The sequence below is a fragment of the Acromyrmex echinatior genome, chromosome 16 (assembly GCF_024713525.1).
Source record: "Acromyrmex echinatior isolate Ae372 chromosome 16, ASM2471352v2, whole genome shotgun sequence".
Classification (NCBI taxonomy): Eukaryota; Metazoa; Arthropoda; class Insecta; order Hymenoptera; family Formicidae; genus Acromyrmex; species Acromyrmex echinatior.
Genome location: NC_141867.1, coordinates 5,758,673 through 5,779,287, shown reverse-complemented (window position 1 = coordinate 5,779,287; position 20,615 = coordinate 5,758,673). Strand labels below are relative to the sequence as shown.

The 20,615-nt window shown below is 30.6% G+C and overlaps 2 protein-coding genes across 14 annotated transcripts in view; one reads left to right on the top strand and one right to left on the bottom strand.

The window, feature by feature from the left end:
* Positions 1–4,700: 4,700 nt before the first annotated feature.
* Positions 4,701–10,086, top strand: LOC105145929 (carboxypeptidase Q-like). Of its 4 annotated transcripts, none has more exons than XM_087414378.1 (8): positions 4,702–4,892; positions 6,507–6,672; positions 7,144–7,516; positions 7,604–7,754; positions 7,830–8,079; positions 8,153–8,393; positions 8,591–8,773; positions 9,021–10,086. In XM_087414378.1, the coding sequence occupies exons 3-8, from the start codon at positions 7,182–7,184 to the stop codon at positions 9,286–9,288; spliced, it is 1,428 nt and encodes a 475-aa protein (XP_087270504.1). In that variant the 5' UTR covers positions 4,702–4,892; positions 6,507–6,672; positions 7,144–7,181; the 3' UTR covers positions 9,289–10,086. The 4 variants fall into 4 exon arrangements, with proteins under 4 accessions (XP_087270506.1, XP_087270504.1, XP_087270505.1 ...); XM_087414379.1 differs by having other exon boundaries at positions 4,702–4,957; XM_087414380.1 differs by lacking the exon at positions 6,507–6,672 and having other exon boundaries at positions 4,701–4,957.
* A 133-nt stretch (positions 10,087–10,219) lies between these two features.
* The window catches only part of unc80 (unc80, NALCN channel complex subunit), a 26,682-nt gene continuing 16,286 nt past the window's right edge, over positions 10,220–20,615 (bottom strand). For 6 of the 10 annotated variants that reach the window (XM_087414366.1, XM_087414367.1, XM_087414365.1 and 3 more), the window contains 16 exons: positions 20,363–20,611; positions 19,999–20,272; positions 19,608–19,912; positions 19,042–19,467; positions 18,751–18,969; positions 18,529–18,674; positions 18,121–18,433; positions 17,577–17,897; positions 16,957–17,227; positions 16,673–16,876; positions 16,162–16,512; positions 15,653–15,922; positions 15,373–15,468; positions 13,403–13,525; positions 11,554–11,702; positions 10,220–11,368 (listed from right to left, as the gene is read on the bottom strand). In XM_087414366.1, the coding sequence (XP_087270492.1) occupies positions 10,781–11,368; positions 11,554–11,702; positions 13,403–13,525; positions 15,373–15,468; positions 15,653–15,922; positions 16,162–16,512; positions 16,673–16,876; positions 16,957–17,227; positions 17,577–17,897; positions 18,121–18,433; positions 18,529–18,674; positions 18,751–18,969; positions 19,042–19,467; positions 19,608–19,912; positions 19,999–20,272; positions 20,363–20,611 (4,305 nt within the window). In that variant the 3' untranslated portion in view covers positions 10,220–10,780. Of the gene's footprint in view, positions 11,369–11,553; positions 12,053–13,402; positions 13,526–14,783; positions 14,797–15,372; positions 15,469–15,652; positions 15,923–16,161; positions 16,513–16,672; positions 16,877–16,956; positions 17,228–17,576; positions 17,898–18,120; positions 18,434–18,528; positions 18,675–18,750; positions 18,970–19,041; positions 19,468–19,607; positions 19,913–19,998; positions 20,273–20,362; positions 20,612–20,615 lie in introns of those variants that run through there. The other 4 variants (XM_087414371.1, XM_087414374.1, XM_087414372.1 and 1 more) reach the window with 4 other exon arrangements.

Sequence of the window (20,615 nt, the reverse complement as noted above, 5' to 3'; positions counted from 1 at the left end):
AAAGTGTATTCAAAGTCTCTATAATTGCTAGTAATTATGGGGACTTTGAAAAATTCGTATGTAATACATAAAGACCCTCAAATCCAGTAAACCTCAAGTTATATGTAACGTACCTCTTATAATTAATGTAATTTAACACAAGACTATAACTGTATTTATAATAAAACTGTAGTATATTACGCGTTAGATAGTATAGTTATATTAATTGTTACATGTAATTTGGTATTAACTAAAGAAAAAGGGAACTTGCCGTTAAAATTAAGGGAGTGACTTTTGATCATTTTGTATTTATGGTAAATTTCTGTACAAATTGTAAAATAAATGTAATTTGTTCCAATTAGAGAGTTTTGAATTTTATTCAAATTCAAAATTGGCAATATGATAAATATTTTGATTGATTTCGCATGTTTGAGGTTGCACATCCTATATCTGAATATATATATATATATATATATATATATATATATATATATATATTTGTGTGTGTGTGTTATTTTTAAATTTCAACAATTTAATTAAAATTAAATATTTTAAAGGTATTAACAAATACCTTTCTTATATTTGGAGCGTTCGAGGAGACGTTATTAGCGCTACTTCTACTATGGTTTTCTGATTCATGGTTCATGACATCTTTAGACTGTACTTAAGACAATCTTAAATATAAGATCTGACTATCAATACAGGTAGAGAAAAATCTGAATATTAATTTGATAGATTTTAATTTTTTATTTCAACGATTTCAGCGATTTATTTCCATCAGGAGTACCGCAAAAAATGGATATTGTAGTTTACATCGACTTCTTCAGAGGGCAGTAATGCGTGGCGGTCCTCTCTCAGATTTCTTTCTGTCTGTACTATATTCATATATATATATTTATTGCATAACAATATATTATAAAAATAATAATTATAAAAATAATAACTATTACAATAATAACACTTTCATTTTTGTTGTTTATATTGTGTAAAATTTTTATTAAAAAATTTAATCTAATTTTATAATATTTGAGATTCTTGAAATCAGAACATTATTAATATAATGATTTTTTAAAATTTATATTTATTTTAGTCGAATATTTATATTTTTCATTTTAATGGAATTATTATTATTACTAATAATTTCATTAAGATACGAAATAGTTTATGTTAATATTTAATTAATTTCATTAATATAATAACTTTTTGCGACTCGTTCGTGTTTCGCGCATCAAAAGCGTAAAATCTTACGCTTATTGCCGGCAATGTTAGTCGGCAGCAAAAAGGAGTATTTCTCCTTATTGTATATTTCTGGCATACGAAGTCAGAATATTGGCCAGCAATGAAAAGTGAGTTCAATCTGGCCAGAAGAAAGAAGAGGATCTGTTATTGATTGGTGTATAACAATTTGCTTTTAAAGGGTGTTATGTAAAAATAAACTAAATTCGGGAGGGTAACTTGCTCGCAAATTGTGAGTTCTTATATTTTTAATAACTTTTTATTTAAAATACAAAAATAATCCACGAATAACAGAGATAATAATCAAGTGCTGATAATCAGGTGCAATTTTGTAAAGTTTTTTAATTTACAAAACTTGCGCTTGATTATCCATGCGACTTTCATTAGTTAGCTTTGTTAGTTGTTAACTTTTTTTGTATTTTAAAGATGAAAAATATATTTTATTAGTATTATTATGTATTGCTCATTTATTTAATTAATTTATTATGATCAGTTAGGTTATTCCACTAAATTTATCGTGCGATAGGACATGGTTAGAAGAAACGCGGCATTAATTATTGAAAATGTTCTCCGTTCAACGGAGAATTACTACATTAATTCATTAATTCAATAATTAGGAATACACGAGTGGATAGGATACACGAGTAAGCACGAATAAATAAAAATACGGGAAGGTAGGACAAGTGTAGGTAGGAACTGTATAGGAACAATAAGTACGGATTGGTAGGGATAAACACAAAATAATAATAAATTATTATGAATAAAATTAAACTCTTAAATAAATTTCACGATTGGGTAATTAAATTTTTTTTAAAAAAAGAATGATTATAATAAAACTAAAAGATATTAGGTGTTGGAATTAATTCGTAGCGTTTTTTAATGAAAGAATGTTATTTATTTCACATGAGCATTAAAAAATACATTAATGAAAGTACTTCCCATCACTTGTAAAACGCTACGAATTAATTCCAACACCTAATATAATAAATCTAACTAATAAACTATAATAGGTGATAGGGATATATAGACATCATATTATGTACTTGATAATTGGAAAAGAGAGATTAAAAATTAAAAAATTAATTTTATATTTTATTTAATTATATCAGAATCCCATTCCAATTATCAAATATGAAAGTAAATCAATTTAATTTCAAATTTTATTATTAGGTGTTGGAATTAATTCGTAGCGTTTTACAAGAGATGGGAAGTACTTTCATTAATGTATTTTTTAATGCTCATGTGAAATAAATAACATTCTTTCATTAAAAAACGCTACGAATTAATTCCAACACCTAATAAATTTTTTCAGCTCCTCTATTATTAAATTTTTTCAACTCCTTTGTTAAATTAAACTTTTTTATATAATTCTATACACCAACAAATTGTGTAACGCATCAATATTGTAACTAATTTTATTGTAAATAAATGTATGCATAATGGTACTATGTATGCAATATAACATTTAAATGTAAACTATGTCGAGGTAAATGCCATCATATTTTTGTAATTTTACGATTATTATATATTATTGAATCGTTTATATTCATACTGAATATATCTATTCAACAGATAGCATTTATCTTGTCGTGGTAAATGAAATTTATTGTTGCTTTATTGATGTAAATTATACGAAATCGACGAAACATATGATTACAAATATTGTTTATTTATTTAACGAGTTTGTTAAATATTTAATTTTAAAGTTTTTCTTTAATTTGGAGTTTATTTTTAATATCAAAATATCATTAATTATTTTGAGTGATTTCTAATTAAAAATTTGATGTTTAGAATCATTAATTTTTCTTTGTATTTAATTTACAAATTTATTAAATAAGTCAGTAAGGATTGGAATTTTTACTGAGGCAATAAATAACTTTTTTGTTTCCCTTTTGACATTTATATTTTTAACATTACAGAATTACGATTTATTCAATTATTCTCATTTTGCAAACGGGTATTGTCATACATTTCGCACTTTACTTTGTGGCATCTCTAGCTCTTGTAAATCCTATATTATAATATTTGCGCGGTTATTGTAAATGTAATCAGTACTTGTGCATGCATGCTTGGAATATTTTTGATATTTCAACATTATATCTTAATTTTTGTTATTCTTTTAAGTGATTCATAAATAATTAAAAATAATTTATTAAAAATAATAAATAATTAATTAATATTAGATAATATTCTGTACATCCTTTATATAATAATACATTTTATATTATGGAACAATTTGCGCTAAATGCATCTTTGGCTAACAGTATTAAATATTTTGTCAATCATTGTTTAATTTTTTCTGCTAAACAATTAATTTATGACACTGCTATTGTTGTAAATTATTTTGTGTTTTAAAAATTCTTTAAATTTATTTAATATAATGCCATAGTAATATAATTACTTAGTATAATGCCAATCATGGCTTGGTAAAATACGACTAAACTAATACGATTTATTTAAATTAAAAAATAAGTTCCAAAAGCTTATTTAAAATATAAAATCATAGGAATCGATAAAAAATTTATACGACTTATTTAAAATATAAAATAGATTCGGGAAACTTATTTAAAACACTAATTAAGAAATAAGTCAGAAGTGTAGTTATTTAAAATAATAAATACTAAATAACTCTTTTATATATTTTATTTAAAATATATTCTTTAAATAACTTTATTTACTCTTAATTTACACCTTAGTTTTGGGTACCTTTATTATTTAATTACTCGTTAAATCATTCTGAATTAATTTTCATCACTTTTACAAGTATTGTATATAACAATTATTATACAATTTTTACATATATTTTGACATCTTTAGAAAGTATTTGTTAAGTTGTATATTTATAACAAATTGTATGCTGCTTATGGAAATAAATCAAGTGCTTCTGATGGAAGTATTATAAATGGCTGAATTAAATCTATTAAATTAATAAAGATTTCAGCGATTTATTTTTATCAGAAACATCGAAAAAAATGGTTATTCGTCGATATTTATAGTCGATTTTTATATTCAAGATCGTCTTAAGTACAATCTTAAAATGCCATGAACCAATCAGAGAGTATTAACATCTTAAGACATTACTTAAGACGGTCTTAAAATATGAACGGACTATGATTACCGGCTAGAGAACCCTATTAGTATTTTAAGACATTACTTAAGACAATCTTGAAATAAGGACGGATTATGAATACCTCCCATTGTTGTGTAGTTTGTATCCTCTTCTTTAGAAGACAATAGGGCATTTTGCGGTTACAGGAAAAAGGACCTCGAGTCCTCTCTGAGGTTTCTCTCTGGTACAGAATATAATACAAAATAAAATCAAACGTAACATGAAACAAAACCAAATACTGCAGATGTGTTACCCGACGAAAATATCTATGGACGTAGTTCAGTGTGTATATAGAGGCGCTTGTAACGATGGTTCCATCTAAAGCGCAGATATATCCACTCTTAGGGACTGCCTACATTCGAAGGCATAAGGAACAGGGAACAGAGAATAAGAATTTCAACCTATCAGAATCTGTGTATTTCGTAAAACATGATTTCTGATAGGTTGAAATTCTTTTTCTTTGTCCTCTGTTCCCCACTACATTGATTGTACGCAGTCCCTCAGTCACTATCAGTCTTCTCTAAACCTATGTAGATGTCTGTCAATTAGTATCACATCACTGTGCCAAGTAAGACCTTCTTCACGAAATATTTTATTTTAAATTTATTATACATATTGTGAACAGTATATCCAGTAAGTACATTTTATTGAAAGTAATAAATGTTAAAAATTCAAGTTACAATTACGTTAAATTAAATTTTTTTAAGATTTCAATTTATATTAAAGAAAATTATTATTTTTTATTCGTTTTTTCATCAAATATAAAAAAATTATGCAAAAATAATTTATTATTTTGCGAAAGTTTTGATAGCATCTTGAAAATTATAAGTATGATATTTAATTTAAATTTTCATTAAATAAATAATTGTCAAATGTTTTACGAGATACGAAATTATTTTATAAATCAGTAATTTACAACGCCGACCATTAACAATCGATGTATGTTTTATTCAACAAAGATTAGCTTCATATGCTGATAACATTGATGCAATCGGATATATTATAAAGTGTTTTAAATATTTTAAATATACTTTTAATTTGATAAATATGTAATGTGTAATGTATGTGAAAAATATAAATAATTTATTTAACATTAATTCTCTTTATACATTGGTAGGATGTAACAATATAACGTCGTGAACAGAAACATGACATTATCGCTAATTATTTATTTAAGTAGAGGGAATTGGGATTAAAAGTAAGTTGTAATGCTCACATAAAAAAAATATTATAAATAAAATACACAAGCGTAAGAAAGAAATAGAAGTTTGTAATATAAATAATTATGAACTTTTATCTTTTCTTTATGCTTTTGTTTTTTTAAATAAAAATAGAGAGCTCATTAATTGCAAAGCAATTATATAGAATAAACGACCAAATACGAGTAAATTTAAGTGTTAATATATTTAAAAAAGCGTTTAATAACCTAAGATCGTATACATCAGTTATCCTTAAGATTCGCTAATAATAAGAGACCAAAAGAAATAAAAAAATATAAAAATTTATTTTCGAGAGAGATGATATTATTTACAACACTTTTATTAAGAAACTCTTCGTCAAAATTAGACTTTTCTATTTTTTCCATAAACATTGACTTAATGTGATTTTCGTCATTTAACGATGAATTTGTTATCATAGTTTACTATTTGATGCTTTACTACTCCTTTTTATTATTGGACATGAAAGATTACGTTCCACAAATCATTATTTCATATAATTTAACAAGATTTTGTTTGTTTGATTGATTACTGGCTTCTTATTGTTAATATTATTCGCAAGTTATGTATGTTTAAGGAATTAATACTAATTTTTCTATTATTCATCGTTATTGTTAAACGGCTATGTAAGTCGATATGTATGTATACAATCTTATCAGATTATTAAATATCTTTTTAAATATATTAACATCTAAATTTTTTTGTATTTACAATATTATTGCTTTTGTATTTTATTTATAATATTTATAATATTTTTTTGCAAGTATTACAACTTACCCGTCACTTTTAACCCGAGTTTCCCGTATATAACGATCAAAAGTTTTTAATACATAGTTATTGTCACATTGGTTAATTATTATATATATAATAATGTTCTTCTTATATTTCTGATATGAATTTATTAAATCAGTCATCTCATGCTATTATATTGATACAACTATATTTATGTCTCACTGGGCGTTTAGATATCATTATCGCAATCAGATATCATAATTGACAAATCAGAGTTGCAATAGATTGCAATATTTAAACAATTATGTAAGTGAAAATCGATAGATAAGATTACCAACAATATTAAGCAAAAATCAATAGATGAGATAAAAAACATACAAGAGTGAAAAATACTATTCGGTGAGGGCAATTTTTTATGTACATAATAATATTTGTAAATTTATACAATTTCCAGCTACTGTGAGCCGATTATTTGTCGGTCTTAAAATGCAGTTTTAAATCAAAGCTAGAATATTAATATTACGATGCAAATAAGCATCTTAGAAAACTGTTAATAATTTCATGCTAATAATTTCATGCTAATAATAAGCATTTTAAAAATTGTAAATAATTATTAACAACTTTTTACTTAAAGTGCTCTACATTAATAATGTTAAATTGTTTGTCAAAATTAATTTATAATCTTACTACTTCAGTTTAGAACTGCGTTTCAAGACCGATAAATAATAATCGACACACACTTTGCTTAAACTTAAATTGTATAAATTCTCGATATTATTAGGCACAAAGAGCTGTTTTGATCAAACATGGCATTTTTTATTCATATGCATTATTTAATATGTTTAATGTAATTTCTATAATGATTAACAGGAAAATCGCATGACACAAGAAAATCGCATTTATCAATAATGTGGTACAAAGCAGACAGAATTATCTTTATGTGCCTGTTGTGCGTCCAGTCAATGACAGCACATGACCAGAATACTTGCCATCTGCCAAATCATTTAATTCAAGAGATAGACTCTTATGCGCCAATAGTACACAGAATAATTAATGAAAGTATGCAAGGTTCATTCAAAGGGACCACATGGCAAGATTTGGCAACATTTGTTGACAAGTTTGGCCCGAGATTTACCGGTACCCAAGTTCTTGAAGACGCTATTGATTACGTATTGAACAAATCGATCAGTTTAGGTTTAGATAATGTTCATGGTGAACCAGCCACCGTACCACGCTGGGTCAGGTAATAATAAAAAGTAAAATATAATTCATAAACGCATATTAAAATTAAATAAAAAAACAAACGCGATGATTATGATAATAAATCCAGAGGTTCGGAATCTGCAACTCTTTTGCAACCACGGCAAAAAAATCTGGCGTTACTGGGTCTGGGCTATAGTATTGGTACTCCGATAAAAGGCATAACTGCTAATGCTGTCGTAGTGAATAGTTTCGCAGAACTTAAAAAAAGGGCAGAAGAGGTAAATTTAATAAATAAAAGATCGAGACGCAACACATTTTTGTCCTTAATTACAATAAAGTAACTTTTAAATCAGATTCCCGGAAAAATAGTCGTGTACAATCAAAAGTTTGTCTCGTATGGAGAGACTGTAGAATATAGAAGTGTGGGAGCTATAAGAGCTGCAGAATTGGGAGCTGTAGCTGCATTAATCAGATCAGTAACGCCATTTTCATTGTACACCCCACATACGGGTATGATGAATTATGCAGAGAACGTTACTAAAATCCCAGCTGCTTGTATAACTGTTGAAGACGCAACTCTCCTGAGAAGGATGGCGGATCGAGGTAAAAAAAAAAAAAAAAAAAAAAAACACTTGAGATCTTCGCTAGACAGATAACTGATGATATATTTATTTAGGTGAAACGATAGTGATAAACTTAAAAATGGAAGCGAAGAGATATCCCGATACTCAATCTCGAAACGTTGTAGCGGATATCATCGGCTCTAGCGCGCCTGAAAAAGCAGTCGTCGTTTCTGGACATATAGATAGTTGGGATGTTGGAATAGGCGCAATGGATGATGGAGGTGGCATTTTCATATCTTGGAACGCATTAAAATTGTTGAAACATCTCGGCATTCGGGCTCGAAGAACGATAAGGTTCATAATATTTTGAAATGTTTAATTTAACTAATTGATATAAGATTAAGTATATATATTCTATAAGCGTCTTGTTATATAGCAAATTATTTATATTATATTTAGAATTTACAATTTATAATTTATATTACATATGATATTTTATATATATATATATATATATATATATATATATATATATATATATATATATATAGAATGATAATGTGGACTGCTGAAGAATTTGGTCTTCTCGGAGCGGAACAGTATATACGGAATCACGCTGCAGAGAATGGAAATTTGCAGTTCGTGATGGAATCTGATTTCGGTACTTTCACGCCTACAGGTCTCGAAGTTTCAGGAAACAATATGACCCAATGTATACTTCAGAGAATAATGCGGTTAGTTCCTTCATAGATTTTTAATATTTTGCTTTCGTTTGATTTATATTTATTATTGCGATTATAAAATATTAATTTTTTTTATTTGTTATTTATATATTTTTAAGAAATTTTTAAGTTTAAAAAACGTTTATTGTTTTTATAACACAATTTTTATATTTAAATTTAAATAAATATTATTTTTTTATATTTATTTTATAATAATTTTTATTATTTAAAATGAACATAGATCCTTTTATATTTCTAGATTGTTAGCTCCGTTGGGTAACATGAAATTAAAGAGCCCATGCACAGGCCCTGATATATCGTTTTGGATTAAAGCTGGCGTGCCAGGTGGTGCTCTTTTAAATCGAAACGAAAAATATTTTTATTATCATCATTCAAACGCGGATACCATGTTGGCAGAAAATCCAAAAGCTCTGGATATGAATACAGCTTTATTCGCAGCGGTATCATTTGTTTTAGCAGATATCAGCGTTGATCTGCCTCAACACAATTTCACTAGCGTATCATAAAAATCAGTTTTTGATATATGTATGTCACGTAATGATGAATACACAGAATTCTGTATCTAGATTATTGACTTCATCGCCATGTTTGAGGGTAACATGGCGATGAATCTCATGTTCAAAAGTTCACTCTCATGCATAAATCCAATCCGATCCAATGACGCGACATTTCAAAGTCGGAACAAGGCCTATCTCTCATACGTATGCCTGTGATGTGCACGCAGGTTGTGCACGCAGGTTGTACACAGAGACATACGGGATTTACAATTTAATGCTGGTTCCCAACGGTAGTTTTTGAGAGATTTTCTTGGCAATAGATACTCTTGGTGGTTTGCCAGACTACCGAAGAGGAACTACGAGCGCGTGAAAAATTTTTTGAATCTGCCTGAGATCGAACTCGGGATCTCTGGCAGTCTCGTGCGTTACCTATTAGGTCATGCTTGTGCTCATTCATAAATCACATATTGGGTAATAAAAATTTGATGGCATAAGTTAACAATTAAGTATCGTTCTATTTTTGTTACTTACTGAATGTCAAGAAAGATGGAATCATGATGGAAAGAAACTCAGGTATGCTCTAAATATATTTTTAACAGTTAATGAGAACGTGACACCATAAGCCGCCGTTCGAAATTTGTCTCGAGAATAAGTCACCTCAGTTTCTTCCGCACCATATATGAAATGCTTGTGTCAATCCAAATGAAAATCACCCATCACAAACAATATCATGATAATGATATATAATATTTAGATAGAACGCATATATGTGTATACATAAATTAAAACAAGAAATATGATCTTAAATTTCGAACTGTTCTTTTCTTTCTATCATATCTTATTTCTTTCTATTTTATATTTATTTATTTCTATTACATGGCAGTTAGCAGTTTAGGTTTAAATATAGAATCTGTGGATATGGATATGTAAATCACTGAAATTATTTATAGAGTGTTTTATTTCAAATATGCCTGTATATACAATCACAGCATATAAACGATTAGGCCTACGATAATACCTAGACTAAACTCTTTAAAAGCATCGAAATGCAAATATGATCAAACGAGCTAGATTTCATGAATCGCTTTCTATTTGATCTCTTTGCTTGCTTGCTTAACAATCTTATTAAAAGATTTTTCAAAGACTATTTAAAATATACTATATCATAGCTACCTCGCAAAAATGTTAAAATTAACAGAATACATATGTTCCACAAAGTCCAATTATTGAGATATATAGCTTCACTTTTCCGATTTGCAATAAAGCAAATAAATCGTATTAAAGTATAAAAACATTTTGATGCTAAATTATAATGGGATACATAAGTTTTCATTAGTCACGAAAAATTTAAGAATTAAATAAATTAAATGATCTTATAATCTCTCACATATTATTCTCGATATTTAAATATTAGTTTGAATTATCAATTATCTTAAAATTTTTGTTTCTGGTTGTATGTATAAATTATCAGTCTCAATCAAGTATCAATGAATTTTGTGATTTATATTAATGTATCTTCGTCCTGATTTGGAAAGACCATCAATAAAGAATGCTGAGAAGTCGTTCTCTGACTTGAAGTTAACAGAGCGGTTTTCTCGCCTCCGCTGCCATTCATCGAGCAATCCGGAGAACTGCCATCGAAAGCCATGTAATTTGTGGTCGTGCTACTCGTAGATGGCATGTCATTTAGATCCGGTGAGGCCAAAGGCGGAGCTTGACCTAAACGAGCATTAGTACCGTCTAGTGATACGATCTGCATACTATATGATTCACGATATCCAGATGTACTAGATGTGTCTTCGTCCCAGGACACATCTGACACCTGAGGATGCACATGGTGATGAAAGTAGTGACAATGATGGTGCTGATGCGCCGCTCCATGGAAATGTTGCTGATCTGCAGGCACGTTGGAATTTTTGTCTCCATCCGATTTGCGAATAGACTGACTTCGTCTAGAACGAATGGATGAGGAATTAGATGGAATACTAGATGATAGCGGCGGATCCACTGCTGATGATGTCTGTCCTGTCGCTTTCGGTTGATTCATTGGTTGTTCCATGAGGGTCGCATCCAACTGTTCCAACTTTGTCTGCGTCGTGAAAGATAATATTTTATGTCAGTAAAGTAGAACTTAATGTACTAAATAATTAATTAAAAGTAAAAATACGATGATAATGAAAACTATCGAGAAGCTGTATGGAAAACTAAAAAATTCTATAATTCAATAATGATTGGAAACTTGAGACCGGAAAAAACTTATGTAAATGTTATCACCTCAATGTGACTCTTTCGACTTTTTCTTAAGCGGAAGGTCTTCTTGCTTTGGCCCATAGAACGTTGTAAGCGAGGCTTGTCGGTACGTAATTCTCCGGAACTGTCTTCGGTCGGACTGCTTGGACTTAGTTGGCCCGTCACCGTCTCTCCTGGCGGGACAGTCGACGATCACACATGTCGCGTCTACCGTTTTATTCACGAATTCTACTCTACGATTTATCTACTCATGCTCTTTTTTCGAAGTGTATGATTCAAGATTGTTTTTGAAGTGCGTAGGAAATATTTTACATCCGCGTCCCGCGTGCTTGATATTATGTAACATGATACTATGTACATCTTTAGTACAAAGTAAGTTTTTTTAGGATTATAAATATATTCTATTTTATAATTTTTTTGAACATTCTTAGACGTGTGACTCTCGACAGAGATTAGACATTACATAGAAAATTAGGGGTGTATTCTTTATGGAATCGAATGACATTTAGATCGATCGTTAATTCTGAAACAAAATATTTCAACTTTGATATTTAGAGAGAATGCCATAAAAACATGGATGAATATAAAAAGATCAGACATTGATTAGAAATGATTATTGTACAGAGAATGTTTTATATAGATTGACATATAATGATGGAGAGATTTTATTATACGTGTAGAATACGGTATTGCATGTAAGTTGCACGTTAAAAATCGAAATTAATATTTTTATAGAAAATGTTACAGTGTCTGTTATATGCATGCAAGATTGTATTTGCAAAACAAATCATTTTAATGTCGCTTCGGAAGTGATAACATGAGAAACGTGAGAAACGTGAGAACTGTGATTATATACATATGTGATTATGCACATGTTGTACATGTCCGCGCGATATTAGATATCAGAGGGAAAGATGTTTATGTCAGAGTTACATAAGAAACTTCTTGCATATTGATAAAGTTAATTAAATATAAAAAAAACTAGATCAAAGTAGTCATTACATTATGTGTTAAACGTAATATTTGAATGCTTTTATTCTTAAATTATTCTATTCATTTCAGAAATATAAGTTCTATTTTTTGGCAAAAATGTTAATGATGTAAATAATAGTAATGTTGTATCGGTTAATTAATAAATAAAACCTAGTATTATAATATATAATTAGCTTTCGTCTTTAATAAACTAATTAAAAGCGTAACTTACAAAGTTCAAAACTTTATCTAAAAACACGGTAGTGTTTCGGCGCTAAGACATTGCGTAAGATACTGACGTGCCTCAAATTTACGTTATGAGTTTTACTTCATGCAAAAGCTCAAACTAAATCTGCAAAATCTAAACTACGAATTTATTTCTATTTAATTTAATTTCTAAGTAATTTCTCAAATTTAATGTATTGATAAAAAATGATTGTTATATAACATACATAATGAATAACCAATGCAACTAAAATAGATGTAACAAACAGAAGAAATATTTTCTACAATCTTGCATTTTTGTTTTGAATTTTTGTTTAAAACTATCTGTTTAACAAGAAACGCGGTAATGTCATGTTAATTAATGGAAAGTAGCTTATATTTGTGTGACATGTCGGTATTACTGCAGACGAATTAATAAAATTGTAATTCCAAGTTTATATTTTCAAAGTCAAATTTTTGATCGATTAATTTGATCAAAGCTTTTAATTTTTGAGAATGAAGATTAAAGAAAAGTTTAGACTTCTAGAATAAATCTTTGCAAATTTCTTCAATTCATTAATTTTTGCAGTAATATTCAGATATTATGTCAAGTTGGAAGAAGGAGATGAAGTCTTTCAAGGAACATGTTAATAAATATGTATATCGTGTATAAGCTAAAGCGGGGACAGGGATTTACCTGATGAGTTTCTAAACTCTACGGAAGAGACAAAGCGCAGCTTTGGCGCCTTTTGGTGAGGTAAGATAGAATGAAGCTTAACATGGTTACGTTCATCGCTAGTAGAAGATGATTGGAATCTATCTGAAACATGCCACATCGAACGTCTAATATGAGGGGAGGGATAACAAGTAAGACAGACCACGATATAGTAGTCATCGTTGATACGTTGTTCACGATCATACGTCGTGTCAATGTTGCACACTTCGAACCTGAATCTTGGGAATATTGGTTAAGTGTAATTGTGATGCGATAAAGTGTAATGCCTTAAATGATTTTACTGAAAATAAAGTCACCTTGAATTTATAGCTTATGAGCGATTCATGAAATTTTATATAAAATTTTATGTTTCTCGATGCATTTTAAATTTATATGAGTAATGAAATGAGATATTGTATTTATATCCTGATCTCATAATCTTATAATCACGATTTTACTTTATAAAAGTGATAATGACATAATGAACATTCCAATTAGATCAAATATTATAATATTAACATACGCGCGACTATATGAATCGCTGTAAATACCTATACGATGTTACTTCGATTAGAAAAAGTATATTAATCGATACTCTGTATTATAAGAAGAATGCCAGAGCAAGCAATAATAAAGTACTTCAAAATGAAAGATTTTTATGATATCTGAAGAATTTATTGAAATCAATTGAATATGTCCTTTGGACTAAGAAAACTGCTGGAATTGAGTGTGTCGATATGGAATTGTCGATACCTATAGATGTTGCCGTCGTGTTAATTAACTGTGAAAACAATTAATGACAATTAGTTTCGTGCTGTCGAGTAAAGGAAGAAAGCGACAGAACATCGAAGCATCTATGTAATAGAGAGTGACTACTCAACGATTAGTAGGGTACCAACTGTTGGACATTACCATTGTCTAAATACTGCTATGTAATGAGTTCCTTATGAGTTTGCGTATAAAACGTGATGACAGGAGACGATAATAGAATACCAGTGTTCTAAAAGAAAATACCGCGAAATAAGATTGCGTATTCTACAATTTTTAAAGAGCTTTTTATATTATCATACAATAATATTTTTGTACAATTTTACGATCTGATCTTTAATTTCTGTCATATTTTAATTACATTATAATTTGTTTAAATCACTATTCATGATCAATCTCGTTTCACGGTAAAAATGGATTAAGGAGGCAATAAGAAGTGGACGAAGACCGAGGTAGGCGACGCAAGAAACAGGACGAGCGATCGATATGATCAAAATTACAAAAAAGTGTTAAGCGTGAGAGGGGCACACACCAGCAGGATATATATTATAGATCGTGTTTAGAATTGATTGAGTTGTAGAATCGGTCCGCTTACCTCCGTTCCCTAGCTAGCAATGGAAGTAACGTAATGATCAATGTGTCAATAATATGACCAGAGAAAGAGAGAGAGAGGGAGAGAGAGAGAGAGAGAAAGTGAGAGAGAGAGAGAGAGAGAGAGAGAGGCGTAATCAATTTATGCCTTAAATGATATACGATTAATTGAGAAATCTTTTCTCGATGATGAAGTCGGCATTGCTATCATCCGAGAATTTTCGTCCTTAAATGAAAGATGAACGACTAAATTCTTCAAGTTGCAAGCCTCACTGTAAAGGGGAAAATAAAGTGAAGACAATTGCGTCATTATACAAGAACCGCGTTGAGAAACCACGAATGTAAAAGAAGAGATTTATCGCTGCTAAGAAAGACAGTGAAACAGAAAAAGACAAAGAGAAAAGAAAGAGATAGAGACTGCTGGCAGTGGTCTATAGACAATGGCTCGATCCAACTGTGGTAATGGTCAGCGATTCTTCGTACTGACTGCACGTACGACAATAATGAAACGTATGCAAGAGGCTTGCAGTCGCATCGATCGTAATCGATAATTTGGGACCATCTTTATAGGATTCTCGAAAGTAATGGAATACCTGTCGTTGACGGTCGCTGCTCGATACAAGTTTCCTCGACGACTGTGTCACTTGCTTCACGCAAGGTAGATCCACCGCTGGTGCTCGATACGGATCCTGCAATTGCAAAATATTATTAAAATTATGAAAAAGATCAAGAAAATAGCAGCAATAATGTATTATATTCATTGACATGTATATATTTTTAAAAAATCTAATTTGATTGTAGGTTTACCGTAATATCTATTATTTTGGATATTATGATAATCGCTTATGATAAAAAGAACAAAAATTGTTGTACCACCAATGCGAGTGCCGTTCAGCGGTGCTTGAGTGGGATGCATTGTTTTAACAGTACTACTCGTATTGGATTGAGTCGAATGAGACTGCGATTGAACTGTTGTGGAATGAGACACTGGTGTTTCAGCAGGCGTACGATTTATGTGAGCTCTCGATCCTAAGTCACCAGTCAGAAGATCCATCAACAGAGATGGTCTTTGAGTACGCGGTTGGCCTTCGATTATTGGATGCATATCCACCACGCTTCTCTTAGGTTCTGGTTGCATCTCATCTGTAGAAATCACAAAACATTGGATTGGAAAGATTATTAGTTAATTTAAATTTTAACATATTTTAATTAAGATTAAGAACTATTTTAATTAAGATTAAATACATGTTTGAATTTGCTATAAAATAATTGGAGCAAGTACGACAAAGATGAATATGGAAAACACGGAATATGGAAAAAATATTTATACTGAAGCTCGCGAATGTGATTATTGAGTTTTTCAACATCGATAAAATACTAACCGCATTTTCGATTCTCAATTTCCTGTTTTAGATTCTTTAACTCGTGAATAAGATCCATGAGCAGCGTGCCTCGCGATTTTGGTACGGTGGTACTACTTCCATTAATCTTCTCGCGTATAATGGTGTGCATATTTCGTTCGTGCTCGGATATCGGCGCTTGTCCGATTTTATAAACAATGAATGGAAGCATTTGAATGTATAAAGCTGTGCGGTGTGTCACAATAAATTCTATGAAATTCCAGAGATACGTGGAAGCTTCATTGCGCTTATTCAGAAGACGCATCGCACGTAGAATTACTCGCCATTCCGTTCTCAGCTCGGTTTCGAAACATATCGTCATTATTTTGAGCGCTGAAATCAAACATTCGAGTATTAGATATGAATTGTTCATGAATAAAACAATAAATACATTTTATACAACAATTAAATTTACATAGCAATAATTTTATATAAATCATATAAAATTACAATATTATTTAAATAAAATTTACTCTCTTCATGTAAATCTTACCCAGGAAAGCAACTTGGTATAATGTTAACGATGTTTTCATTAGAGCCTTCGGATCTCTCGAGGTGAACGTTATACTACCGGTTCTTGTATCCGTCGGTGGTCTTTGCATCGTCAATGGTATCGGTTTTGCACCCGGCGGCCAAAGCGCGTTTAATACGGTCGTTAAAGCGAAAGAGATGTCCGATTGTTTCAGTTTTGGTACATCTAAAGAGATATCAATTTAAAATATTTACATTATATATTCGTAATGTCGTTTTACCGAATGTTGCAATGCTCCTTTTTACCTTTTCTTCCAGTTCCAACGCGAAGAAACAATGGTATCAATAAGTTCAATAGCGCATTTTCCGTGCGAGTTTGAGTAGCGAACATGTTCTGACCACCGAGAACATTTTCCAAGGAATATCCCTCGCCAAAGGATATTACGTGTAGAGCAATCAGACGTAACACCGTCGAGCAAAAATGCGGAGGCGGAAGTGGAGCGGGCAGCTTGCTCATTAAAGCAGCTGTGGAAGCTGAAGTTAAATCTTCAGATAGATTGTCTCCAACAATTAAAGCCTGAAAAAATTAACGATTAATTAAAATTAAAATTTAATTAAATTAAAGCAGATTTGAATGATACATAGAAAAAACGATTCTATTAAAACATCTAAAAATTTAATTAAATATAGATTTGAAAATAATTTTGTTTAATTATTCAAATAATTATGTAGAACGCTCAAACATAATAATGCAATGTTACAAAAAGTTTTGACATTCTAGCCAGCTTAAGAATTCTATACATAATTATTTTGATATAGTCCATCCAACAAAGTCATTTTTAGATTTGTTTTGTATATAGTTAAATTTTTTAATACTTTTAGTAAAATTATTTTTTCTATACAGGTGAAATAATTCTAATATCTACCTGACATGTAGTTAACAACGTCTTCAAATACTGAAAGTGCGCGATGTACGGACATTTCGATAGAGTTTCGTAAACCCCTTTCAAAAGATCACTTGCAGCAGCCCAATCGGTATTTCTTCTAATCGATGGTTTCTTGTGTATTTTACTGAAGGTTTTATCCAATCTTCTAAGAATTAACGTTAATGCTGGTCTCATTTCATCGGCTGCCCACTCGGTTGAAGGAAGAATATCGTTCATGTATCGCTTGAGACCGCGGCAAGCCATAGTGATCGGGTCGTATGGAGAAATTTTCAGAAGACTATGAGCGATATCAGCTAAGCGCTAAACAGTAAAAATTATTTTTGCTTCAAATTCTTTACATAAATTTCTTGTAATAGCAAATATATAATTATACAATATAAAAAATAAAAATACAAAAAATTATGTTTGATAAAAATAAGGATTTAACAAAATATATTGCTAATATTTTATTAAAATTAAATTTATTTCCTACAGATAAATTAAATATTGCAAATATATATTATGAAGATAATCGTTAATTTACCACATGACATTTTGAATCCAGTAATTCGATAGTTTTTCCGTCCTGTGACTTCCTATTAAGTTCTACTAAACGAACAGTACAACGAGCCACAAAGTCCCCAACCATATTTAACAAAGTATCGCGCGGTCTCCTAAATTCGTTTTTATGAAAATCCTCGTCTCGGTCGTAAAAATTTCGAGTTTTCGAATGTTCTATATATTTCGTGTGAGTGTCTTCTTCGAAATCAAAACCAGGTGAATACGGGCCTTTGCCGTAATTTTTTTGACTAGAACCTTTATGTTCAGGACTCAATTTTTGCGGGCCATTGTAATATCTGTGAGAATTAATGAGGTATTAATTTTGTATTAAGTTGCATTTTAAAAAGAAGCGAACATTGTAAGAGAAGCAAATGATAAATTTAATTCGTACTTTGTCAACGCTTCAGAATTGTTGACTAATGTTCTAACTGCAATCGCTAATTGATTTATTATCTCCTTTTCTGTTTTGCCTTCCTTATTATACGTGGGTAATTGGATTTGCCGAACGTAGCACGGCAATATCGCTTCCAATATTGTCTGTAAAAAATATAATGTAAGTTATACACTTGATAATATAGAAATTAAATTAGCAATATTATGTTGAACATTTTACCAGCATTTGTTGGCCTCTAATAGAGTCAGGTGCATAAGCTATCACCATCACACAGAGAGATATACAGTCAAGCACGTCAACCATTTCGTTTTCGTCATGATAACAAAAATCTATCGCTTTCAAAGGCTTCTCCTCTTTTACTAATTCTCCTATATTAAGTGGATCCGGTGATGGAGTTTCCAAACTCAATAATAAGTTAAATAGGCACGTAGATGGAACCTTAATAAAATTACGATCAATATTATTTCCCAGAAATATTTATATGGTTTTTTATTTATCAATAAAACAAACCTTATGAGCCTCGCCATGGACACTTTTAATATCCGTGTCCAATATAGTAGAAACACTGCCAAACATCTGTAGAATGAAGGGCTTACGATTCATGAGATAAAATTGTTTGACAGCGTATTCAACAGTGGTCGTTACGAGCTTATTTGTCTGATGCGTTGAGTATAGTTGCAATAAGGTCGGCATGATTAGCAAGTAACCGTTCGTTGAGAAAATATTTTTGAAATTATGCGCAGCGTTTATGTAGGTCGCCACGACGTAGCGTAGAATGCAGGAATCCTCGCTATGAATAATCACGGCGCCATTTAGAACGTTTAGAAAGAGATGAATATCACCGGAATATGCAAAATTGCCGGCCATGGCCTCAAACATGCGTGCGATCAATCTAACCCACATAAATTTATGCATCACGTCCAATCCAAGAAGTTCCTGAAGTTAAAGAGAATTTTTATAGAAGAAAATTTATTTATAAAATACAATGTATTTTATTTTAAACAATTTAAACATTTTAATAAAAATTATTAGATCAAGAAGGTTTAAGTGTATATAAGAAAAATTTAAATACATACTCTGCCAATTTCACCACCTTTGTATAGGTCCAAGTCAGCTTCTAGCGCTTTTCGCGGAAACGACGGTAGCTTCATGAGCTCTTCGTGAAGAAACACAACTCTTTGCACTACCATGTCGACATTCTTCAAAATCGCCCAAGTCAACAGCACCTTTCCTATTTCTACAAATTTGTGCATTAATTCTTGCCGTTGCAACGCATTGAATGCATCCTCCTGCTTCATGTGAACGAGTTCGATTTGCGGGAATTGAGATCTCTTGAAAAAATAGTAGTCTCTAACGTATGATGATGGATTGTGTATTTGATCTGTAAGTTGATGAAAAATTTTAGAAATATTAATGGAATGGAATATTATTGTACAATGAAGATCGCTAAATAAAATAAGAACTCACGCGTCTTGTAATCCACGAGGAAATACTCGTGATGCTTTGATTCTTCGATACCAAAAAAGTCCAAGGATTCTCGAAGTATCTGACAAAATTGTGTGTCCTCTTGCACCGGAAATTGCGAGGGTATTTCTCCGGCATCAGGATCCTGCGGACCATGAACGATGATTTTTTTCGCTGACGGAACGTTCGCTGTAAGTAGGATTGACGCATCGCATTGTTCCTTTCGCAGGATTTGCTTCAGATCTTTAAACATAATACCGTGTACACTGTGCACTACCTGATATCAGAAAAAAATCATTATTAGCAATTTTATATTAATGACTAAGTAAATAAAAACGTGAAAGTTGAAAACAGGTTTATGTTTTACCATCCACAGAATTGACAATGCGGTTCCAATCAATTTTTGGCCCTCTTCGTGTGGAGTGCGCACGTAAAACATGACATATCCAATAATGTAATTATAAAGTGCAAACGCAGCCTGTTGCGGTAACTTCGGCACAAATCTAATAAGATGTCTCAAAACCTTGAACATTAATTCTTGCTTCTCTCTTGTGAGACGTTCCAGTACGTATCGTAGAAACAGCGCGCTATCTTCCACCAAGCAACTCCAGATTACCTAA

Bases quoted from the DNA above. Each gene is read 5' to 3' on its own strand.
- LOC105145929 (XM_087414380.1), top strand. From the start codon at position 7,182: ATGTGGTACAAAGCAGACAGAATTATCTTTATGTGCCTGTTGTGCGTC. The intron at 8,080-8,152 runs GTAAAAAAAAAA...ATATTTATTTAG, and splicing joins GAGAAGGATGGCGGATCGAG to GTGAAACGATAGTGATAAAC. The intron at 8,394-8,590 runs GTTCATAATATT...ATATATATATAG, and splicing joins CGGGCTCGAAGAACGATAAG to AATGATAATGTGGACTGCTG.